The 23,173-nt window shown below is 40.7% G+C and overlaps 4 protein-coding genes across 4 annotated transcripts; 3 read left to right on the plus strand and 1 right to left on the minus strand.

The window, feature by feature from the left end:
- ccdc152 (coiled-coil domain containing 152) lies at nt 1-7,313 on the plus strand. Its single transcript, XM_006803464.2, has 8 exons — nt 1-275; nt 679-784; nt 1,222-1,290; nt 2,069-2,133; nt 4,069-4,204; nt 4,964-5,091; nt 5,347-5,448; nt 6,622-7,313. Exons 1-8 carry the CDS (start codon nt 213-215, stop codon nt 6,748-6,750), a joined length of 798 nt encoding a protein of 265 aa, XP_006803527.2. The 5' UTR covers nt 1-212; the 3' UTR covers nt 6,751-7,313.
- Nucleotides 7,314-7,922: 609 nt separating this feature from the next.
- nim1kb (NIM1 serine/threonine protein kinase) lies at nt 7,923-13,974 on the plus strand. Its single transcript, XM_006803465.2, has 4 exons — nt 7,923-8,703; nt 8,972-9,248; nt 11,025-11,293; nt 12,975-13,974. The coding sequence occupies exons 2-4, from the start codon at nt 8,984-8,986 to the stop codon at nt 13,731-13,733; spliced, it is 1,293 nt and encodes a 430-aa protein (XP_006803528.1). The 5' UTR covers nt 7,923-8,703; nt 8,972-8,983; the 3' UTR covers nt 13,734-13,974.
- Nucleotides 13,975-14,784: 810 nt separating this feature from the next.
- On the minus strand, nt 14,785-16,371 carry gadd45gb.1 (growth arrest and DNA-damage-inducible, gamma b, tandem duplicate 1). Its single transcript, XM_006803466.3, has 3 exons — nt 16,139-16,371; nt 15,817-16,024; nt 14,785-15,703 (listed from the first exon to the last, which is right to left on the minus strand). Exons 1-3 carry the CDS (start codon nt 16,279-16,281, stop codon nt 15,590-15,592), a joined length of 465 nt encoding a protein of 154 aa, XP_006803529.2. The 5' UTR covers nt 16,282-16,371; the 3' UTR covers nt 14,785-15,589.
- Nucleotides 16,372-20,430: 4,059 nt separating this feature from the next.
- LOC102786702 (growth arrest and DNA damage-inducible protein GADD45 gamma-like) lies at nt 20,431-21,821 on the plus strand. Its single transcript, XM_006803467.3, has 3 exons — nt 20,431-20,612; nt 20,712-20,919; nt 21,033-21,821. The coding sequence occupies exons 1-3, from the start codon at nt 20,512-20,514 to the stop codon at nt 21,144-21,146; spliced, it is 423 nt and encodes a 140-aa protein (XP_006803530.1). The 5' UTR covers nt 20,431-20,511; the 3' UTR covers nt 21,147-21,821.
- Nucleotides 21,822-23,173: the final 1,352 nt, after the last annotated feature.

Raw genomic sequence — 23,173 nt, forward strand, 5'->3', positions numbered from 1 at the left:
TAATTTATGTGAAATTTATAGAAACTGCAGGTTTTTATTTATTTATTTTACTAAATATTAAATCATCATAGCACTGCAGAAAAACCGCTTCACTGCTAGTAAGCTAGCTGTATGCCCAAACGAGCTGGGGTCTTTGTTAGCGTCATGTTAAGATCACTTATGAGGAAGATAATAAAGACAATACTATACTGACTTGCTCTCGGGCTTAAAATATGACAAAGTTAAACTGCGTTAATTTTGAGAAATTTCTGGAGGAGTTTTGTCAACTAGAACAGGTAAAGTAATTTACATTGCCCTATTAGCCAGCTAACTTGCTAACAGGCTAACTTCATCTGCTATTTACTTTCTCATTTTTTTACTTTCTGCCTCTTTGTTAGACTGGGAGTTTATCTATGAACTTTTACAGGAAGGCTTTCAAATGTTTTTATTAATGTCAGCTATCTTTTTTTCTTGTGTTGTTTTTTATTGCTCTTAGTCACTTAAGCATAAGAAGGAAATCTAGTAAGTAAAAGATAGATTAGACTGTAAATAAACTTAATCCTAATGAACATACATCATACATTTGTAATAAATGTGGATTTTACTTTATAATAAACCTGAGACTGTTTGTGTTTTATTATATATGTGCATATGTGTCTTTATGGAATAAAGTATTTTCTCTGGATCTTTATTAAACAGAACATAACTGAAGTTAATGGCAGAAACAGCATGTTGGAGATCATGTTGGAGGATGCTAATAGACTGGTGAAGTTTTACCAGACCAAGGAGAAGAGCCTAATTGAAGGTGAGTGTTAAAGCTCAAAACCTATCATTCAGTTTAATAACATCTCCCTCTGCTGGTGGTTTTGCATTCATTGGGCCCTGCTGGAGTAGTGCTGTATGATTCATACATAAAAATAATCGTTATTCAGCTTATACTGACCTTGGTGAAGGCCCTCGGTTCATCCTCTTTATGAAGTGAGATGTTATAACTTGTTGATTTCGTTATTTGACATTTTAGCCACATTTCATATCAGTATCCAGCATTGTAACTCCACATATGTCATAGAAAAATACCATCTAGCAGATATTAATAACAAGCCAGATTTGGTAACGATTCACTTTACAGAAGAAAAACATTTTAAATATTTGGGGATTTTTTCTGTAAATTATTAAATTAATTTCTGTTTTATATATGTATTTGGAGCATGAAAGTAGACTTTGTTTCTGAACCTCTTTCAGAAAAAGATAGCCTTCTTCTCACAGTGAACAAACTGCAGCAGACTCTGCAGGAGCAGTGCAACCTCAGAGGTATCTCTAATAACATATCAAACACATATATACAGCAAAAAAGGTGCCCTATGTCAGCTCTAAAGTTTTACATATCAGGACATAATAATATAATAGTTCTTAGCAGGTCTTAAAATCGGGTATATACATGTGACATATTATATTGTGTTGTTATTTATTTAAGAACTAAACCAGAATGCAGAAATGTTGTGTTAAAGACTAAGTGCACCCTGTGCAGTTTGTAGAACAAGTTTTAGTAGCAAGAACTTGAAGTAATTGTTTTCTTCTAGGATCACTGCCTTGTTTCAATATCAGACAATAATATTTCAATAGTTTTGGATAAACTTTAGCTGTTGCAGAGATGGCTGCACATTTGGTCTTGTATGCTGGAGAGGAAGCCCAAATCATCAACCCTCCACCACTGTACTTAAAGTGGGTATGAGGTGTTTCTATTGAGATGCTGTGTTTAGTTCTCTCCAAATGTGACACTGCGCATCATGGCCAGACATCTTCACTTTGGTCTTGGCTGTCCAAAAACGAGTGTTCCAGAAATCATGTGGGTTGTTCCGGTAACCCTTCCAAACAAGCCATACTCGTTCAGTCTTTTTCTGATTGTATGTCACGAACTTTAACATTTGAAATGTGAAAATAAGGCTTGTCTGGGTTGTTTGCTGTTTCTCTGAGCATTACATGGTCTGATTTGTGGGGGAATTTGCTGCGATGTGCACTAAATAATTATATTTTTGATAGGGTGATAATCAACTGAAAATGACTCCGTAAAATCTTTTTCATGTTTCAGTGAAGAATGAGAGACTCAAGAATGATATGGCAGATCTGAAACAGCAGAATGAGAGAACAGCAGAGGTACGAACAGAAGTAGGAGCAAGCAACAGGTGTTTCTTGTAATCACTCTGGCTCCTTAGACCTAAACTGTTAGGCTACAAAGCAAAACTAAAGGGTTTATCAGGTACATAGAGTGTTTCTACCTAGCTAAATCTCCATAATAACATGCTGAACACATATCCAGAGTAGGTTTTCAGGTTGTGTTCAGAGTTTGGTTTAAAGACCATTGTAAGTTGACACTTTTTGTTCGCCACAGATGGTCTTACCACCAATATGCTCTCTGTGTTTGATTTTTCTTTTCAAAGTTTTGAAAATACAAATTTAACAAGCAGATCATGTCTTGTTGGGTCGAATCTTTCTTTATCTTGTTTATGTGGTGGTGCTCATGTGTTTCATAAGTAGTCTAGGCTCAGTACTTTCAGTACTTTATATAAGTTTGGTGGTGCTAGAAACACGAAGACCGACATCAGTGACGTCTGAGCACCTCAGCATACAGGACTGAGCACGTCTGAGAACCTGTTCAGCTGTTTATGATGAGTGAAGGAACTTAACCCTCTCAGGCTCAAATTAAACCTTTTGTTGCTAATGCACAACCAAGTCCTGCAGTGGTACTTCTGAGTAAAAGAAACCTCATAAAATATGTATGTGGGGTAATCAGGTTGTTAGTTTTTAACTGTTGCAAATCGGCAATGCCTGCCTCGAGAGGGTTAAACTGATGAACATCTATCATAGAAATGATACAAAGCTTTTCCTAGAGTTGGTCAAGTGAGAAACACAGAATTGTACCTGCACATTTTACTTTCTCCTTTGGTTTTTTTGATCATGTAATGTGGCAGTCTTGTTCAGTCTTGCTGTTGGATGTAGTTGATGCTGCCTCTATGCAAGACACCTTGAGGCAGGAAGGGTGCCTTTTCCTGGATTATATCCAGTATAGATGTTACAATATGATGTTAACATGTTTGGCTGTCAATCTGTTGTGTTTGGCTAAGCAGACGTTTGCGGCGGTGTTGTATTCGTTGGGATTGCACCATGTTATCTAAAAGTCATGAATCAATTTTTCTTTTTTGTCGTGAACAGCAATGCAAACTGCATCCAGCAGGGTGCCAGAAATTTGCAATAGAGCATTCGGCAGATGATGCAGAACGCACATAAATGTGTTTTCACAGAGGCTTTGGGTTTGTTTCAGATTTAAACGTTGCTTTTGTACAAGTGTTTCAATAATTACTTTTCTTAGAGCCAAGTAGTGTAAAGAAATTTCCCATTTAGTGAAACATAATGCTTCAGGTTTGCAGTAAAGTCTTGTGCTGTTGTAGCTAATAGCAGACAGGTTAGAGAACTGATCAGCCTATTTTGTCACAGAATATTTAATAATGAAATTACTTTTTACTTCTTAATGCGTAGCCTATGATGTTAAAAATATCATGATTAGAGTTTAAGAGGTGTAAAGTGAAGCTGTCACTGAGAGTGCACAGAGGGGTAAAATATAATAATAATAATCAAATTGTACAAGATTAGGAGTTTTCTTTCTGCATTATTTGGATCACCAGTGTTTCATTTTGCTGCAACAACTTTTAAAATATTCTTTACATCTCTTCGGAGCCACGGGCTTTCTTTGCCTTCAACAACAGCGTTTATTGATGCTGTTGTTAGAGGCAAAGAAAGCCTGGCCAGGTCACACATGCTTCATAGTGCACTCTTGAAGCTATGCTTGGATTTACCCAAATTTATAACTTTGATGATTAATTGTAATAATAATAATAATAAATCATGATAAGTGTGTCAATGTTATCTAAATACAAAAATATGCCTGCAAGTGACAGAGCTGTCAATCAAACTCGGTTTCAGTATGTTGAGAAGAAATCTTTAGAAGTGAAAACTTCTGAGGGGTATGAGCCTGTCGGAGCCTGTGCTAAAACTTTTTTCAGCATAATTTCAGCCTTTGTATGCTGTTATCAGGTTGGAAAGGCTGAAGTTCAGCGGCTGGTCAGAGAAATGAGTGCAGAAGAAGGGAGACACAAGAGGGCGCTAGAGGATCTAAGACAGCAGTGTGGCAGGGAGGCGGAGGATGCCCACAGGGAGTATTTTAGTCAATGTAAAGCCTCACAGAGTGCTCAGTGCACTGAGACACTGGTTCATTTCGAATGAACCCATTGCACCCTAACATGCTACAACAAATGTATGAGAACAAGTAGGATGGAAGAGCTCCAAACACTGTCTGATAAATGGGATACCTAAATCGCATTGCCAGACACACCAACACAAAAAAAGCATTGTCAGCTTGCAAAATCCTTTCATAGTTTATCTTTTTATGATGTGCATTTAGACATTTCAGTGCAGCTTTAATAAAGTCTGCAGAGGGCTGCTTCTCCCTCTTATTTAGCTACATGCTTGCTACTCTGATCAGGAAGCTCTGCAGAAACTGTTAAAGGCATCAAACAACTTACAGTTTGCTCAGATTTGCAGGAAATCTTTAGTTTTGTTGATTCTAAAAAATGTTTTTGTGAACACGTGCACTTGTTTTGTTGATTGATTGCTTTTTATGGCTGTAGACAGAGTGAGACAAAGCATCAAGCAAATTATCTCACAATTTGACAGCCTTGAGATCTTATATGCATAATGGGAGCACACTCCATTGAGTGCATGAGGGGGTTGTAAGACTCAGAATAAGTGAGAGTGGTGATGTTATGCAATGTTTCAGGGAATACTGACACATTATTTATATAATTTATGGTCCTTGAGTCCTATTGCACAACACGGACAGCTAACAACAGATCTGTTGAAGTTTCCTTACTTAACCTCAGTTTTTTACTGACAAAATCAGAGAAATCTGCCTGTGGTTTGCTTTGTTCAGTGGAAGCTAAAGATGCTGAATGTAAGAAGCTGCTGGAGAATAAGGATCTGGATCTAGAGGACATGAAGAAGAGACTAAAAGATCAGGAAAAGGAGAGTCAGAACGAGCTACTGAAGTTACAGATGGAGGTAAAATAACATGAAATTGTAACCATCATACTTAATTTGATTAACATAGATCTACATAAATATCTGTCATAGCTTTTAATATATTTGTGATGTTTAATAATCAGGTTTAAATTGTGTGTGATTTTAATGAATAATATTAAGAACACAGGCAGGAGCAGGAGTCTAAATCTTTGAAATCCGAATAAACTCTGCTTTGGTTTTGAGTGTCTAGTTTCAGTTACAAGCTCATTGTTTTGCTCTGTGTGTTTTTGGCAGTTTGGTGCAAAGTTAGCCAGAGTTCAGAGTTCAGCTCAGTGGAGCCAACAGCAGCAGCAGCAGCAACATGGCCCAAACCTTCCTCAGAGTGTCTTTAAAAGGGTAAGCAGCCCACACAGAACCTGTTACACCCCCTTGTTTAAACTGTTGTCAATCTGTAACTGAGTGTCTTGGTGTGATTTACCATATTACAAAAGCACAGGTGAGTAAACACCATGTGTGTAACTGTTACTGATGTACTGATGTATCCTTCTCATAGAAACTACAACTGAGAGTAGAGCAAAGTCCATTAAGTCTTAACTAGAAATCTTATCTTGTTAGTCTACACGTTTTAAGTCATCAGGCTACTTCCCGTTATGCTATGTCAGCTTTATCAGCCTTTATAATGCTTTAACAGACATAATTTCCCACTTAAATTGTAGGCTGACTGCCTGTATACGTTGCTTTTCTAGTCTTGTTTGACCACTCAGCTTTTAACATGGGCATGTCTTTACCCCGAAAGTGTCAGCTGGATCATTTTTGAAGCATAAATTAAACTCCAAGAAGTGAAATGGCAACTTTAGGTTCATTGCTATAAATGAACTGCACCACAGTTAATCTTGATGCTGACTGTCACAAACACCTCCTTCAGGTTAACACTAGCTGTCCACTTTCTTAGCTATACCAGTTTGGTATGAGCAATACTCATCACACCAGGCATTTTTCCAATCTTCCATTGCTCAATTTTGGGGAGTCCCTGTGAACTGTAGCCACAGGTTCCTGTTCTTGGATGGCAGCGGTGTCACCTTGTGTCACCGTCCTCCATCTACATTCAGAGATGCGCTTCTGCCTACCTTGATTGAATACAGAAAATGCACACTAGATATAACCATCCAATATTCAAATTCACTTAAATTACCTTTATGAGTCGGAGTATGTTTTGTTGAAAACTGCTAACCAAAATTTTCATTATTATGATTTTGATATGATATGAAATTTTATTTCATTTGGGGAGGAAACCGTTCAGTTATGTGTTTTCTTACATTTTGGGCTTTAAATGATTGAATAAGAAAATAATTTCAAAAGGCATGAAATCATGAACAGCAATGAAAATATCCATCAGCTTCAGCAGCCACTCAGTGCAAAGCACATGGCAGACTAGATTTTTCATTTAAACTCGTTTACCTGGCATTAATCTGAAGAATAGAAGCTAGTATTTACAGGGAGTGTTTTATAGGTCAGCAGTGATTTTGTGTTTTCAGAAGTGTGTTGTATGTCTTTTTATGTTTTTCTCAGAAGCTGCAGTTTTTCCAGGAGGAAAAGAACAAAGAGATTTTTGCCCTGCGTCAGAGAATCAAAGAACTGGAAGAGAATCAGCGTGCCAGCAGCATCCTGGACAGCCGTCCAAAGAGAAGAAAGATTTAATTTGTTTAGAGGCTAACGAGCTGCTGACCTGCCAGTGGACGTGCATGATTCCCATAGAGCATTCTGAAATTTCCAATCTCACATATTTAACAGGACATTTACTTGGTGCTTGTGCAGTGTGACTAGATTTGACTGCAAATTGCAAATTCAGTGCTCTTCTTGCAGGTGACCAGTGTAAAGAAAGTACAAACACATGCTGTATTCCTGTCTAAGGATTTAATCCAATTAGACACCTGCAGGGAAGGATGGAGGGAGAGAGGAAGTGTAGATGGAGTAGTGCGATTGTGAATGAATTGGCTGAAAGGGCAGTCTGATTCAAGGATGTAAATCTGTTTTCATTCAAAGAAATCATTAATACTACTTATCTCCCTTTTTTCAAGGTTCTTGTAATTCACACTGAGTTCTCTTTGTGTTCATATAGATGCATTTTCTCTGTGGTTTATTGTTCTGAGCATTATTAATTGACAGAAGTCTTCAACTAGCAGAGTGTCTTGCCATAGGCTAATGTTTTGTGTGTATCATAGACTGTATAAGAAAATGTGTATTAAAAAAACTTCAGTTGATCCAGTGAAACATCGGGCACAGCTCCTCTGTTTCAAATCTTTTCTTCTTTTTCTTTTATAAATTACAGCTCTGTTTAGAATAAAATAGATGATACAGCAATTTATACTTCCTGTATCATTGTGTGAACAGCATGGGTGTTGTCAGTGTGACATATTGTCAGCTTCTTTAAAAAAGAAAGCATTAAGTAGTAACACAAAGCCAACAACAACGTTGGTGAAAATGAGCTGTAAGAGCACTTCACAGCGGTTTACACGTGGAAACAGTTACAGGTAGGCTACAGTGCTACAAGCCTGTCTGCTCACCACTGCTTCGATTAACTGCTGGAAATCAAGCTTTGGCTGGTTGGATGGAGATTATTTGCTACTTGCTTTTATGTTAGCTTTAGCCCTTACTGTCACGTTTCCATCTTTTGCACAGTAAAAATAAAACTTCACACGTTCATATATCCACTCGCCTGCTGCATCATTTTCACTTTGACTTCCAGGGTGTTTTTGAATTCAGCCTTCTGCAGGCTGATTATTTATCCTTTTATTCCTAACATGTTACCCAGTACATATCAGTATAAATATCCAGCATGATTTTTTTTTTTTGGCAAAGTGTTTTTTGTTTGTTTTGTTTTGAGCAGTGTGTAAAATAATTATGATTTTGTACATTTGCATGGTGTTTGACTGCTGTCTGCTGATTAATGTCCTTCCACTACTCTACACAGGGATGACACACCTGAATGAAGATGCTCATGCCTGCTGAGGCGTTGACCTTTCTAATCTCGTTATCTGTGCTGTTCTGCCAGCATCTAAAGGGGACAGAGAGCTAATCTCTATGGGAACATTTGCTAATGCCGTTGCATAACATTTCATCTTCACAAAAGCCAAGAGATCAACTTTACCTAGATAGCACATGGATGTCAGTTGCACAGGTGTATTATGTTAGACGTGAAATCCGCATTCTGATCATATAAACTCTAAAAACAACTTATTTGTGCATATCTGTTTTATGGCTCCTTTTTTGATGTTTGAATTGATGTTAGCTGTATGAAAGGACTGGGGCAGACTCAGATTAAAGCAGGATTAGAAGTCATGACATCATCTTAAGCTTTTGTTTCTTGGACATGAAAAGAGGCTGAAGATAAGCAAAGGTGAGGGGTGTGGCCAGAGATGCCCACACTGACTGAACACTTTACTAATCGTAGAGACGCTCCCCCTACCACGCTGCCTTGCATGTGATTTGCCATGAGTGTGTAGTCATCTGATTTAGAGGACTGAGAAGAGAGCGAGGCCATGACAACGCTGCTCTGAAGACATTTTTTAGGGTTCTGTACGGAAAAAATAACCCCCTTTTTTAATATCATTTGCAAGGGGCTCTGCGGCCATGGTTTGATGCAGAAACTTGGTAAGAAAATTTCTCATTTCACTACTAGGCTTCTAAAACAGTATAAAACATGTATACTTTGCAGATTTAATTAATGTTTTACTTGAGCGATTTGGTTTCAGTGAAATAAGTGTCGAAACTTAATAGTGGTTCTTTTGGGGAAATTTATAGAGAATATCAGGAATCAAGTAAAAAACAACACCTTTGTCCCTCTAGTTTGCTTCTATATGCTCCTCTGTACTGTAACTTACATAAGATGGACTGTTAATGACTCCACCATTATCTTCAGCCTGCTGCAGAAATGCCTGGAGGCCAGTACCAGGTGGTGAGCGCCAGGCTCCACCACAGCCTCTACAGCCTGACGGACAGCTCTGATGCTGGGCCTGAGGATGAGGAGACAGACAACCTCACTCCCCTGGAGAAGCTCACCAGAGATATGTGCAAGGACGAGCAGACCATCAAGGAGCTGATCATAGGGCGCAGAATTGGATTCTATATGGTCCGCGGGGAGATCGGCTACGGGACCTTCTCCAGGGTCAAACTGGCTTTCCACGCACTGACGAGAGGTAGATGGATATTCTGAATCTTCAAGATAATCTTCACTTATATTTTACCTTTGCTTCCTTTGCCTCTGTCTCAGATTCAACCCTCTCAAAGCAGAGCTTGAATAGAGTGTGGATATGCAAGGTTTAAACTGGTTGCAGCCCTTTGTTGACAACACTTGAAAACCTTTTTTAAAGACTACACACATCTGATGTTTGATGGGCCTGAAACTGAGAACCAAACACAGCTCACGCAATGATGAGCATTTTCATGCAACACAGTTTCCAAATTTAAAACTCATCTATAAAGCTTCCAATGCACCAGATGCTGATTAGTTGCTCAGTTAAAAGGAGAAATTACTGAAATACTTAGAACAATGCACAGCAGCAGAACAGCTGCAACCTGATTCCAAACCTGATGTGTTGAGTCGTTTCAGGACAGGTGGCAGAAATCTGACCTGAAAAGATCCAATTATTCACATAGCTTGAGATAGCTTCTCTTTGAATGTGTTGCAAAACAGTCCACCACAAACATATTCAACATACAGCAAAGTTAAACTGAGGAGATTTTCACATTTGCAAAGCACAAACAGATTGTATCATTATAAATACCTTCAACATTTAAGCACAAATCCAATGACTTAAAACTGCTAATGCTGGTTGTACCACTAGAACCACAAGAACTGCTAGAGAAAACTGGTTACTGCAAAATTGTTGCCTTTCAAATTGCCAGGTCTGTGACCACTCACAGTTAGTTGCCATTTTCAAAGCAACTTGCTATGGGAAGCAATAAGAAGGAAGGGCAATGGGAATAAAACAATCAGTCCCCTGTCGATTGGGAATTGAATGGGGTCAAACTGACAATTACATGTAATTTTGTTTGTGATAATACAACATTTAACTGTGACGATTGCAAATCTGTTGCCGTCTTCATCCACAGAAATTCACATGAATTATTTTGATTCTAGCCAGACTCTCGTAGATTTGAAACAGAAATTCAGATATTTAAACTGCTAAATGGCATAAGTGCTTGGAAAGACCTGCTTTTACATAGGAATATAACCAGAATACAACCAGCTGACAAACAGTTAAGAAAAGTCTGCTATTGCAAAGAGACATGTCGCAGCTGAGTTGCACTTATTGCCTAAGACCGACTCATATTGGTTGAAACATGTTAGCAATTTTTTTTATAAATTAGATGGCAGTTATTTGCAAACAGTTGCCAATCTGTCTGAGACTGATTGCCATCTGTGTTGGTCTGCAAATGTTCAAAGACAGGTTGCCTTCCACTATGCACCTGGTTAAACTTTTTCTATTCCAAGGAGTCAAGTCTGAAAAGCAGCTGATATCTGGTGGTTCATCTGGATAAATTAATTAAGAGGACCAATCAACTGCAGTTGATTATATATTATATAATATAAACATGCTGTTCTGGTGATGCCAGTCCTTTTTCATCTTGTCCTGCTTTAAGCTAAACAATTTCAAACATTGGGATTTCAGGTTTACCTTCAGCAAGCTAACCCTTTATTAACTTTTTGATCATTACTTAATAATTAACACCATCTTTTTATATGTTGTAAATTTAATAAAAGAATTCTGCTCACAGTCACTTCTTTAGTTAAATACTTTGTTTTTCAGATTCATTGAACTACTCTCTCCATGTATCTCCATGTAATGCAAAAGTACTCCGGTTTCTGTGTAAGCTTTCAGTTTCTGTTCGACTTTCAGCCTCTGATGTCATGGACACCTTCTCTGGAGTTATGTTACCATGACACGATCATTCTGTCCAATCTTTCACAGACAAAGTGGCTCTGAAGATCCTGGATAGGACGAGGCTGGATGCTGAAGCCCAGCGTCTTCTCTCCAGGGAGATCAGCAGCATGGAGGCCCTGCACCACCCAAATGTGATCCGTTTGTACGAGGTCGTGGAAACGCCGAGACGCCTCCACCTGGTGCTGGAGTACGCAGGAGGAGGAGACCTCCACAGCAGGATATGCAGCGAGGGAAAACTGTCAGACAATGCCAGCAAGATCACCTTCGCCCAGATCCTCTCTGCCATCAAACATATGGTCAGTGATGTTGAAAGCTTTCAGAGCAAGATGCTGCTTGTGTTTCCCATCATGCAGTTTAGTTATGTGCTCAGTGAAGTCACACCTTCTCACATGTGAGACACACACAAGATGTCATCTGTTTCAGATGTGTCATGGCTGCTGGCAGTCCTCTGTTTGGTTTGAAGGTGAGGGAGCTGCCTGGGTAGAGCAGGCAGGAGGCAGGACACATGACAGACGCTGGCTCGCTGTGAATAAGCCAGATTATAACCTGCCCTGTTCACACAGGAACACAATCTGGATTTTTACTGAGAAGCTGGAAGGTCAAAGATCAGCTAACAGTTAATCCCACCATGTCTGACACAGAGCTGTTATAATTTTACTTTATACCAATACACCATTTTATTTTAAAAAATTATTTGAAATTTTATCTTTTCTTTTATTTGGTAAATTTCTAGTGTGGGTTTGCTTGTTTTGGTTCATTTTCATCAGCTTCACGGTTCATTTTAGTTTATCATTATGTATTTATTATATTAGGTATTTTAATAAAACATAACCCCTCACGACATGTATGTATTGTAAGATGTTTTTACATACATCAGCACACTAACAAAGGGTAAAAGTCAGGACATTCACCAGGGAAAAACCAGGATGACACAACAAAGACCTGATGACAAAGTCAGGGCTTAAATACACACATGAGGTGGGTAATTATAGATAAAGAACACGGCTGGAAAAATAAAGAGAGGTGGACAGAATCAAACTAATGACATAAAGAGGAATCAAAACTAAACACACAGGAGACAAGAGACTAGCAAAATAAAACAGGAAGTAACCAAACAAAGGAACATCTGACATTGCCAGGAAACTGGAAACCATCCGGGGGATAACTGTAAAGAACGCAAAAAACTGAAAGAACAACAACAAAGAGTCTAAAGCCAGAAGCACTGGGTCAAATATCCAGGATCATGACAGTGGCATCAAGTCTGTGCTACCTTACATGAGGAAATGTACTGTTATTTTTGGCCATGAAATACTCGATGCACTTTATGCTTCAGTAAATAAAATCCTGCTTAATATTTTTATTTCAGTCTTGGTGATTTTCTTTTAGGGAAAGAATAAAACCTCTTTTCAAGTCCCAAAATTTTTTCTCTACAGGAAAATCCTGATGAAGACCTGATGAAGATCCAATATATATCTCCTATTTATTCATAAAAGGGTTCTTATCTTATACAATTATTTTATTGACTCACACTCAACTCTTATAGTCAGGTTGCATTAGAAGAATGGAAAAAAGGGTCCGTTAAATGAAATCTTGGAATGGAGAATGGAGACATACATCAAAAACATGCAAAAACATGATTATAAACAAGCCTTTGTGCTGACCCAGTTATCTAAACCATTGGAGTGAATATTTTAATTTTCACTTTAGATTTTTTCATGGTGATTGTGGGTTTAGCTGTAACCTGGGCAGCTTAGGTGCAGGTCTGCTCAGAGCACTTTTTTGTGTTCCAAAACAATGTTAAAGTTGTGCGGTCACTTTACTGGTCACCATTAAAATTATAATTCATTACAGCCATCCAGCTGTACATCTAAATTCCCAAAAGCCTTTTAACAGATGAGACTTTAATAGTGAAAGTCTAACCTCACATTTACTTTACAGTTTGAAATTCCAACCTTCTCTTTATGTTTTGCTCTGCAGCACAGCATCAACATCATCCACCGGGACCTGAAAGCAGAGAATGTCCTGTTCACCATCGACGGCTGCGTGAAGGTGGCTGACTTTGGATTCAGCACGCAGATATCAAACTGCAACAATGCCCTGGACACCTTCTGTGGCTCGCCGCCCTACGCAGCCCCAGAGCTCTTCAGGGATGAGTCCTACCTGGGGCCTCCGGTAGATGTTTGGGCAATGGGAGTCCTGCTTTTCTTCATGGTGACCAGCACCATGCCGTTCCGTGCCGAAACCATGGGCAAGCTGCGGCGCTGCGTCATTGAAGGCAATTACGCCATCCCCCCCTGGGTGCCAGGCCCCTGTCAGAGGCTCATAAAAGGCATCTTGAAGCTGGTCCCCAGCGAACGATATGCTATCGACCAGATGCTGGGTTGTGATTGGCTCTTACCTGTGGAGTTCCCCTGGTCGTTTCTCCCTTCCGACTCAATGACCACCCTGCAGAGCCTGATGGTCTCGGAGAACACCAGCCTGGAAGAGGAAGTGGAGGAGGTCAGAAGCTCGCTGGAGAAGCTTGGCTTTACCGCAGAGCACCTGCAAAACAATCCACTGAAAGACAGCCGGAGTCCTGTCACCGGGGTCTACCGCATCCTGCTTCACCAGGCCCAGAAGAAGAAGGGCTGCGACTCTCCCCCAGTAGTCCGAGGGATGGTGAGAGACCCCAAGAGGGAGGGGCTCCGGGCCTACAGGGGCCTCAGGCACACCTCCAAGTTATGTGTGCTTTCATAATAAAGCACTGCTTTTGCACAGACTTATTTTATACCAACTTGCAACAAACAGGAACATTTTTAAATGACTTGTAGCTTTTACAGTTTTTAGCTTTTGATAAATTTGTTTCTCTCCTCCTAATGCAACTCAGGTGTCAACCTGCAGCAATGCCCCAGTCACCTTCTGCACTGTTTGGAATACCCTAATGTTAAATAAACATGGAAGTGCCTAATGAAATTAAACAAAGGTAGTAATCAATGAAGGAATGTGTGTTTTCATTCATTAATTATTACTCTTAGCAATATTTAAACACATAAAATATGTTTTTTTCTAAATTCCCAAAGCCCAACAGACAATATAAAAGCTGTAAAAAGAGAGAGAGAATGGGACTCTATTGCACTGCTCCATACATTAAATGAGAGACAAGCTTATACCCTGTTCACGAAAGTGTAACTAAAGTAAGGAGCGGTGCCTGATGCAGATTTCATTTTAAAGGCAGAGCAGGTGGTTCTGCTGCTGCACCCAAACACAGCTGATCTCCTGTCTTTGTGCTGTGTTTACCAAAGTTTCACCAAGTGCCTGCCAGTAAATAATAGTCCCGACAGCAGCTGGCAGGATACCATATGATAGTCAGGACACCCTCTCTTCTCCCCAAAACCGGCCCAAACCAGCCAGACCTCACTCAGCCCCCCTGCAGCACTGTACTGACTAACCCCTCCGACTCCTCCCAGCCCTGCCCTGCCCGACCCCAACCTGCAGGAAGCAGCAGATGGCGCGGCGTGGCCAGGGAAGACATCTGCGGGCTAAACAATAGGCACTCTGTTCGGACCGCTGGAGCTGACAGGCCGGGAGCCCCGCTATTGTGCTCTGCGCCATACATATGCAGATGAAGTCTGGAGGAGGAGGGCCTGAATGTGTTTGCCCCCTCCTCCCTCAGATGTCAGGCTGTATCGGTCTCTCCACCCAAAGGGAGTTTAAAGCTTGTGTTAGTTTCAGCCCTCCTCCCTCTAAACACCCCGAACAAGCACAAAAAACAGAGTTTTGCAACTGCAAGTGAAAACACAAGGCAAAATTCATCTTTCAAGTTTTATTGAGTATTTTCCACTTACAGCTTCCAATAATGTTTGAAACAGCTGATAAGTTAACACCAAGTTAGTTTCCAGCATTGCCTCAAAAAGATCAAACACATTAAGTCAAATTTTATTTTCTTTAAATATTTGTTTTCACTACAGGCTACATAGTAAAATATTTATAGGATAATCTAACAAATTCTCATGACGTTAAGTTAATTGAGCCATTTTCTAAAGTGAAACCTTTAGAATATAGACATTTTGTTGTTTTCTATATATGTCTTAGAATATTTTGTCATTATTAAATTTCTAAAGTGAAACCTTTAGAGAATTAAGACAATTCTGGAAAGTGGGAAACATTTCCGCTGACTGCAACTGATGTCATGTTGCTCAGCAAAGAGGACATCCTTAAAAAGTCTCTTTCTAAGAAGGCCTCTCTCTCAGCACCGCTTCTTCTCCTGCTGCGCGTGCTTCAACGTGCGACATTTGCTCTGTGGAACCACAGGACGCAGAACTCGCTTCTCCTTCCTCTCCAAACCTCATCCGCACAAAGAATGAGGGTCGATGCGTCGATCTTGTGGCATGCCCGACCTCATTCACATAAAGAATGAGAGTCATCTTGGCATGGACGGGACAAGAGGCGACGGTTCACGGGGGCCCCTCGGGCCGGCGCCGTGCTGCCTGGACGGGAATCCTCCTCAGGAGTATCCAGGGATGAGCAGAAACAGGTCCATCCTGTCCATCAGGATGGGTCTTTCCAGATAAGAAGCTTTGCAGCATCTGAGCAAGTGAGGAGCAGGTCCCAGATCAGCGCTCGGGGAGGCTGATCTCAGGAACCCAGTCGTTCAGACGCCTGCTCTCCTCACAGAACAGGTGCAGCTTCTCCAGAGCAGGGTCCTCCCAAGACCCGTCAGCCGGGTTCTGATCAAACAGGAAGAGGAAAGTAGATTTAGTCGCACGTTTCTTTTCAGAAAGCACAAAAAAAACAATCAGCCTTGAAATTCTTCACAGTGCTGCTACTGAGCTCTACATACCGTGATGAGGACGCAGTGCGCATCTTCAAACTGTTCCGCTTTGTCCCCAACAATCTCCACCAGACGCTGCATGTCGCTCACTCTGACGATGCTGATGTCGTTGTCGAAGCAGAAGGACTGGATGAGGGTGAAGTGGATCTGGAGGGCGATATCACACTCAAACTCCTCATCCATGGCCAGGACGCAGAAAGACACACTGTCCGGGTCTCTGTGGGGACATTAAAGAACAAAATCCATGAGATTCTACCCACAACTGAATAAATCAGCGTTTAAATGAGTTTACACGTAGTAAACTTTATCTTTCCAGCAGTCTCATACTTACAGGTTCATAACTTTTGCGCACTCGTAGACACCAACGGTGAGGGAGTCGTTGTCTTTGGCGGTCACCAGGACCTCCTCGAGGGCAGTGCCGGCGCACTGAGCACGCTCGGTGGGTTTCTGGATCAGGACCTCCTCAAAAGTCATGATGAAGGCTGTGAGGATATTCCGCAGTGGAAAAGCTCGAGAAAGTCTGAAGAGTAAATCCGCAGAGAGAGCAGAGTGCTTTCACAGCCTCAGTCACCCTCTTTTATACCCTGCAGCTCGTGCGGCGCAGTGAAAGCTCTGTGCCCTGATTGGCTAAAGCTGAATGGTGTATTGGTATGATAATGCTATTGTCACACTCCGGCTCGTGGCAGATTGATGGGGGTCATCGAGCCACTCACGCCCCCGGCTGCACGCACACAGCAGCTTGCTCTGCAAGCAAAAAATTGCTTAATTATATTACAGAAAGCGTTTGATTACTCTGCAGCACTTTGGTGCAACACACTCAAAACACAGCATATGATTTAAGTTGCAGTGACACATCGTGCACCTGTCTTTTTACATGCACTCATAATAAACTACAAACTGAAGTAAAATGCGCATATAGCTACTCGGAAATCTTTGCAAATGTTACTTATGGACACTTTTAGCCCCACAAACTTCTTTGTGAACTTTACGAAAACATTTTTTGAACTCCAAACAAACTTCGAATGCCGTTTCCTTCATTTTATACTTTTCTGATAGAATCTAAGTAGCAGAATGGCGAAAGTGTGAAGCTCCCCTCCCCCCTCTCAGCAGCAGAGAAAGGGCAGGTGGATGATGCCATCTGTGGAGTAGAGGCTGGCCATAAAACTGCCCCATTGTAAGCACAGAAGCTCCTCTATTGTCACGATCTTCTATACAAATGCAAATCATCAGCGCGTGCCAGAACGCAGTGCGTGCTGCACAATCTGCAGTGCTGGCCCACGCGAACCACGTGGCCATCAGCTGGCCCCCAAATCCTTCCTTCCTCGGGTTTTATTTATTTACTCTGGGGAGTTCAGGAGCCACGCGAGTTACGCAGAAATAGCCTTAAAAGTTATTTTACTTGGAATTTGGCCCATAGTTCCACTAAATGCTTTCATTTGCGATTTAAGTGGTCCCGACAAACTTTTACGCAGGACTCCATTTCACCTGCTCGACGCGTTTCAATGTAACATATTGTCATTATTTGGTAATTTTTAGTATCCAGTTCAACTAACCTGACCTCTGTCTGGTTTTATTATTATCCACAACTTCTTTTCACTTCTTTTCACACTTTTACGCACGATCCTGCCTCATTCGGTTCACTTCTAGTGCCGTTTCTCTTCTCTTGTCTTCTCTTCTCTTGTCTTCTCTTCTCTTCTCTTCTCTTCTCTTCTCTTCTCTTCTCTTCTCTTCTCTTCTCTTCTCTTCTCTTCTCTTCTCTTCTCTTCTCTTCTCTTCTCTTATTTGGTGCCATTTCATCTACATAATAATCCAAAACACATCTTGCATCAGGTCAGACCTGCTGCCATTGCTGCGTAAATTGCGCAGGGGGTTGGAGGTGCAGACACAGGTCGGTGGTGATTGATTCAGCACTATTGTTCTGTGGAAGGCACAGTGGCAGATGGAGAACTGTCGCTATGAGGGGACCCCCTCCTCCAAGCCCCCCTTCTCCAAGCCCCCTTCTCTTTCTCCTAAACCTAGGTCATCTTCGACCCCAGGGCTTTTTTTTTGTCTTTTGTCGACATGTCTCAACATTCGCAAGTCTGTTGTCTGAGTTTTGATTAAGTTAGAATACCACAGATGAGACTTCACAGTCTAAACTTGCAAAATGTAAAAGGCTGTCTCCCCAAACAAGTAGAGGCGAATAAAAATCACTCTCAGTTTGAGCTGTAATCAGACGAGAATGCCCCAAGTGTTTCGTTTAACAACAAAATGCTTATCTTTGCATTATTGCTCCAAACAAGGTCATTTATTTGTTTTCACTTCAGTCCTCATCTGCGCGTCATCTGGCCTAAAGTTTGATTTGGATCTAGCTGATACAAAATAAAACACACATCTAGTTTTAGGAAGGATAAGCTCGTATCACCACGGGCCAGGCGCGTGCAAATCGATACCGACCCATTGTTGGTGAAGCACATCTGCCAGATGGTGGACTCTCCGGCAGTGCGCGACAGGTGTTGGTGTTCAAAGCTCTTTACTGGTGACCTGCGGCGACTCAACAGAGCCCACCCTCTGCGTTATAAAGGGAAATGTCCAAAGGTGGCAGATAATTCAGAGGTTTGCAGAAATGTGTTTTTAATGTTTGCAGAGATGACTTAAGCTTTGTGAATAAAAACGAAATATTTGTAAATATTTTTGCACTGATAAAATACGTTTTTGAGTTAGAGAGCGACACACATTACATAACAATCATATTTAGCGTAGATCCACGCAGTCTGTCTACATCTCTGCGTTTTTTAAACACAACTTACAAAAATAATCTTTGCAGGAGTAGAACATTTGTCTATCACGCCCAGCAGGTGCTGCGTGACTTCTTTTGTTCACCCTCACTTTACCTTCCCCCTGGGACAGATGGCATCTGCCGGTTACTATGGAGAGTGATGCAGAGTAGAGAGATAAAGCACGCAGGCATCTCCAGATGCCACGCGCCAGTCTTTACGCATGCAAAGCAGCGGCCCGTGCCATTTCTTAATCTACAACAAACAGTTCATGCTGTGAAGCTGGTCACGACGTCTAAAAGTCTGCCTGACAGTCATTACAGTTGGAAGGGTGGATAGATCTGATTATTTTGACATCAAACATTGGTGAATACCCTGCATTGATGCTGTTTTTAAGAACGTTTCTGCTTATTCTTCCAGAAAAAATTCTACGACGTCTTAAATGGCCCTGTCCAACGGTATTCCAATAGTGTTTTAGCTGTTCTGACCACAGCATTAGTAACAATTTGGACATTTCTCGCCTATTTACAAAAATACATTGTGCATATTTCATAAATGTTTATATCTTTGCATTTTTACACCAGCTGCGTTTTCAGTTAGGAATAAAATATTTAGCTTTTAAGAAACTTCAAAAAGTGGTGAAAGCATGAAAATATCTTACAAGTCTTGAATAGATTTACTGAAGCATTTGTGTACACAAGACTTTATCTGACTAGCTTATTAAATCAAACTTTTATTTATACAGAAAAATATAATGTCATCATTTGAAAACAAACCAGTTCAACATCTAATGCTCTGTCTTCAGATTTTAAAAATCCATCTTTAGATGGATCAGACCAAACCAATCAGCCACTGCCACCCATTCATTTCCACAAAAGGTTAAACTAAAACAGCAAGTCTTTCTCTGTGATTTCAGCTCATTTTAATAATCTTTATAAGCTTGCTTAGATCTGATCTGAAGTTAACTTTGACATGAATGAATGCAGACAGTCCAAAGACATTGGTGTTAGGATTCTAACCTTGCAGGAAAGCTTTATCCAGAGCCCAAACTCCGTGGATGAATGGAGTAATACATTTTAAATGGCAAATATGAAATTATATGGATGACATAACTGGATCAAAAGGATGTAGACTTCTTAGTGTTTTCACTGGAGCTTTTTATTGAACTGATCCAGGCAGACATCAATTCGCACAAAACAGCAACAGTTACATGGAGAACCTCAAGAATGCAAGAATGCAGGAGTTTTGACCAAAGTTACATCCTACTAATGCTCTGTTACTCTTGATGTAATCGAAGATCACTCCAAGTCTTATTAAAACTAGCTGATTGCACAAGAAAGAGCAAGTTTGAAACAGATAGATTTGAAAAGTCTGAAATGAACCTGACAAACACTTTGTTGATGTTCGGTGAGATGCCACAAACACCGGTAAATTTAACTCCATGCAAATGAATGCAAATGACTGGGTGCATTAAAACAAGCCCCCCTAAAGCACAATATTATGATTTGGAAAGCGTGCAGTTGCATTGAGAAATACTTTAGATTTAAATATCCTTTGGCTTCATCGTTTAAGCATTTCAGTGGCTTTATCAGTCGCTTCTTAATCTTGCAAAACTTTGAGGACTTTCACAATAGCAGTCTGGTCTTGCTGTGTGGTTTCATTATTCTTGTAAGCTGAAACAAGCACTTAAAGGTCAGGCTTTCTACATTTGATCCTTTCAAATGAAGCTGCCCCCAACTTTCTAAGACTTTTCTATGGGCACGCGTGCCTGAGGGTGGGGTGGGGGCTGCTGGCCTCTTGTTACCATTGTGCAGCAATCAGCCAATGAGAGAGTCAGCACGTGCCGGGTCTGCAGTATAAATGTTGGCAATCTCCTGGAAGCAGCACAAACAGCCTTTTCTGGACTTTCTGACACTGCTTCAGCAGAACTGTGAGATACAAACTAACCATGCAATCTCCTGGAAAATCTCTGAAGGAAGCTCTGCTGTGTGCTCAGAGCGAGGAGCGACTCACTGTTGGAGTCTATGAGAGCGCAAAAATTATGACTGAGTAAGTAAACTTCATGTGACCTTAGCATCTTCTCTTAACGTTAGAGTTAATAAACACTGAACAGCAGCGTTTAACAGGATGATTTTTGTTTGCCTACAGAGACCCGGACAGTGTGTCTTTCTGCGTCCTGGCCATGGATGAGGAGTTTGAGTGTGATATCGCCCTCCAGATCCACTTCACCCTCATCCAGTCCTTCTGCTTCGACAACGACATCAGCATCGTCAGAGTGAGCGACATGCAGCGTCTGGTGGAGATTGTTGGGGACAAAGCGGAACAGTTTGAAGATGCGCACTGCGTCCTCATCACGGTATGTAGAGCTCAGTAGCAGCACTGTGAAGAATTTCAAGGCTGATTGTTTTTTTTGTGCTTTCTGAAAAGAAACGTGTGACTAAATCTACTTTCCTCTTCCTGTTTGATCAGAACCCGGCTGACGGGTCTTGGGAGGACCCTGCTCTGGAGAAGCTGCACCTGTTCTGTGAGGAGAGCAGGCGTCTGAACGACTGGGTTCCTGAGATCAGCCTCCCCGAGCGCTGATCTGGGACCTGCTCCTCACTTGCTCAGATGCTGCAAAGCTTCTTATCTGGAAAGACCCATCCTGATGGACAGGATGGACCTGTTTCTGCTCATCCCTGGATACTCCTGAGGAGGATTCCCGTCCAGGCAGCACGGCGCCGGCCCGAGGGGCCCCCGTGAACCGTCGCCTCTTGTCCCGTCCATGCCAAGATGACTCTCATTCTTTATGTGAATGAGGTCGGGCATGCCACAAGAGCGACGCATCGACCCTCATTCTTTGTGCGGATGAGGTTTGGAGAGGAAGGAGAAGCGAGTTCTGCGTCCTGTGGTTCCACAGAGCAAATGTCGCACGTTGAAGCACGCGCAGCAGGAGAAGAAGCGGTGCTGAGAGAGAGGCCTTCTTAGAAAGAGACTTTTTAAGGATGTCCTCTTTGCTGAGCAACATGACATCAGTTGCAGTCAGCGGAAATGTTTCCCACTTTCCAGAATTGTCTTAATTCTCTAAAGGTTTCACTTTAGAAATTTAACAATGACAAAAAAAAAGATTCTGAAAAAATGATCTAAAGGTTTCACTTTGGATATTTAATACTGAATTTAAAAAAAGGTTTAAATCAAAAAAAGATCTGACTTTAAATCTTGAAGTGTGAAACAAAAACTCTTTCAATTCAACTTCATGAAAAACGAAACTATTTGTGAATTCTTGCATATTTTTTTTCACATGAAAAGTTACAAATAAAACATTTGAAAATTCTACTTTGCTTATTCACTATTCTTTAATTTTTTGTCTCAGTTGTCTGAAGTAGAAACACAGTAACACTTGGATGTTTTCCGTGGCAACATTTTGAGCTTCTTTTAGGGAGTTTTACTTTTACTGGAATCACTCAGCAAGGTCTGCAGCTCCTGAGTGAAATGGGAATAAAGTTAAAAAAACCAAGTATATAACAATGTAATTGCACAGCTCAGATTATTGTTATCAGACTCATTTCTTTATGGCAGTAAAGGTTTAGGAGGGGTTACGAGATGGATAAAAAACAATAAAGTGAGAAAAATAGATGCATAATGGTAGACCTCTAAAAAGTTTCATAGTCACATGAAAAACAGCTAAGACCAATCCATTTACTTGTCTAGAGGAGGTGAGGTGATTTTAACGTTACCTGGCATGGCCAGAGATTTAAATCTGCTGTTTTCACTCCCTCTACAGTAATGATTACAGATCAAATGAAGTTTGTCTCTGTGAGCCTGCTGCTTCTCCTGTACTTCAAATGCCAAAATCTTTTTTTTTCTTTTAGTGTGAAATTCCTACGACCCTAATAAGGTTAATGAGGATAAGGGAGATAATGGATGGATGGATAGTGTGAAATTTGAAATTTGTTTAAAAATCTGATCTAATGAACGCTGCTATCAGGTGACCCTCTAATCTCAAAAATGTATTTAAAAAGTATTTTTTGTATATATTGTTTATCACGCTTTGTCAAGTACTATAGCCAGAGAGGCCGACTTTGACCTATGAAGGAAAACTTTCAGTTTGTGATATTCAAGTTTGTTTTGCTTCCTGTTAAAATATTACAAAGTCCAGTTGATGATGAACCTAAACTCGAGTTAAATGTGACCAAATAATGAGTGCAGCCTATAGACAGGCAAATAACATCTGCATCTATCTCAAAAACTGATGACTTTGACAACATAAACATATTTGACACCTTTAACATAGTTATATATCCCCCTTTTCAACAGAAGTGAACTTTTTTTTAAAGACTTCACAGAGTCGGCTAAACAGAGGTGGAGTGGTAAAGAGCCTTGGCGCCACAGACCAAAAGGCTCTGTTTGCCTTAAAGGCTTCAGTCTTCTACAAAGGACAACAAACAGATTTTGAGCTTTTGAACGAAGACACTGAGCAGCACTGTGTCTAATGTGTCTAACAAGAAGTTGAGATAAATAGATTAAATTTAAATTTAATAAATTAAAGTTTAGTCTCCTCATTTAATTGATGGCCAGTTTATGCAGAGGTATGTTTATGTTTTAAAGAAAAAGGGTGTTTATAAAACTTT

Source organism: Neolamprologus brichardi, chromosome 7 (assembly GCF_056152115.1).
Source record: "Neolamprologus brichardi isolate AB-2024 chromosome 7, ASM5615211v1, whole genome shotgun sequence".
Classification (NCBI taxonomy): domain Eukaryota; kingdom Metazoa; phylum Chordata; class Actinopteri; order Cichliformes; family Cichlidae; genus Neolamprologus; species Neolamprologus brichardi.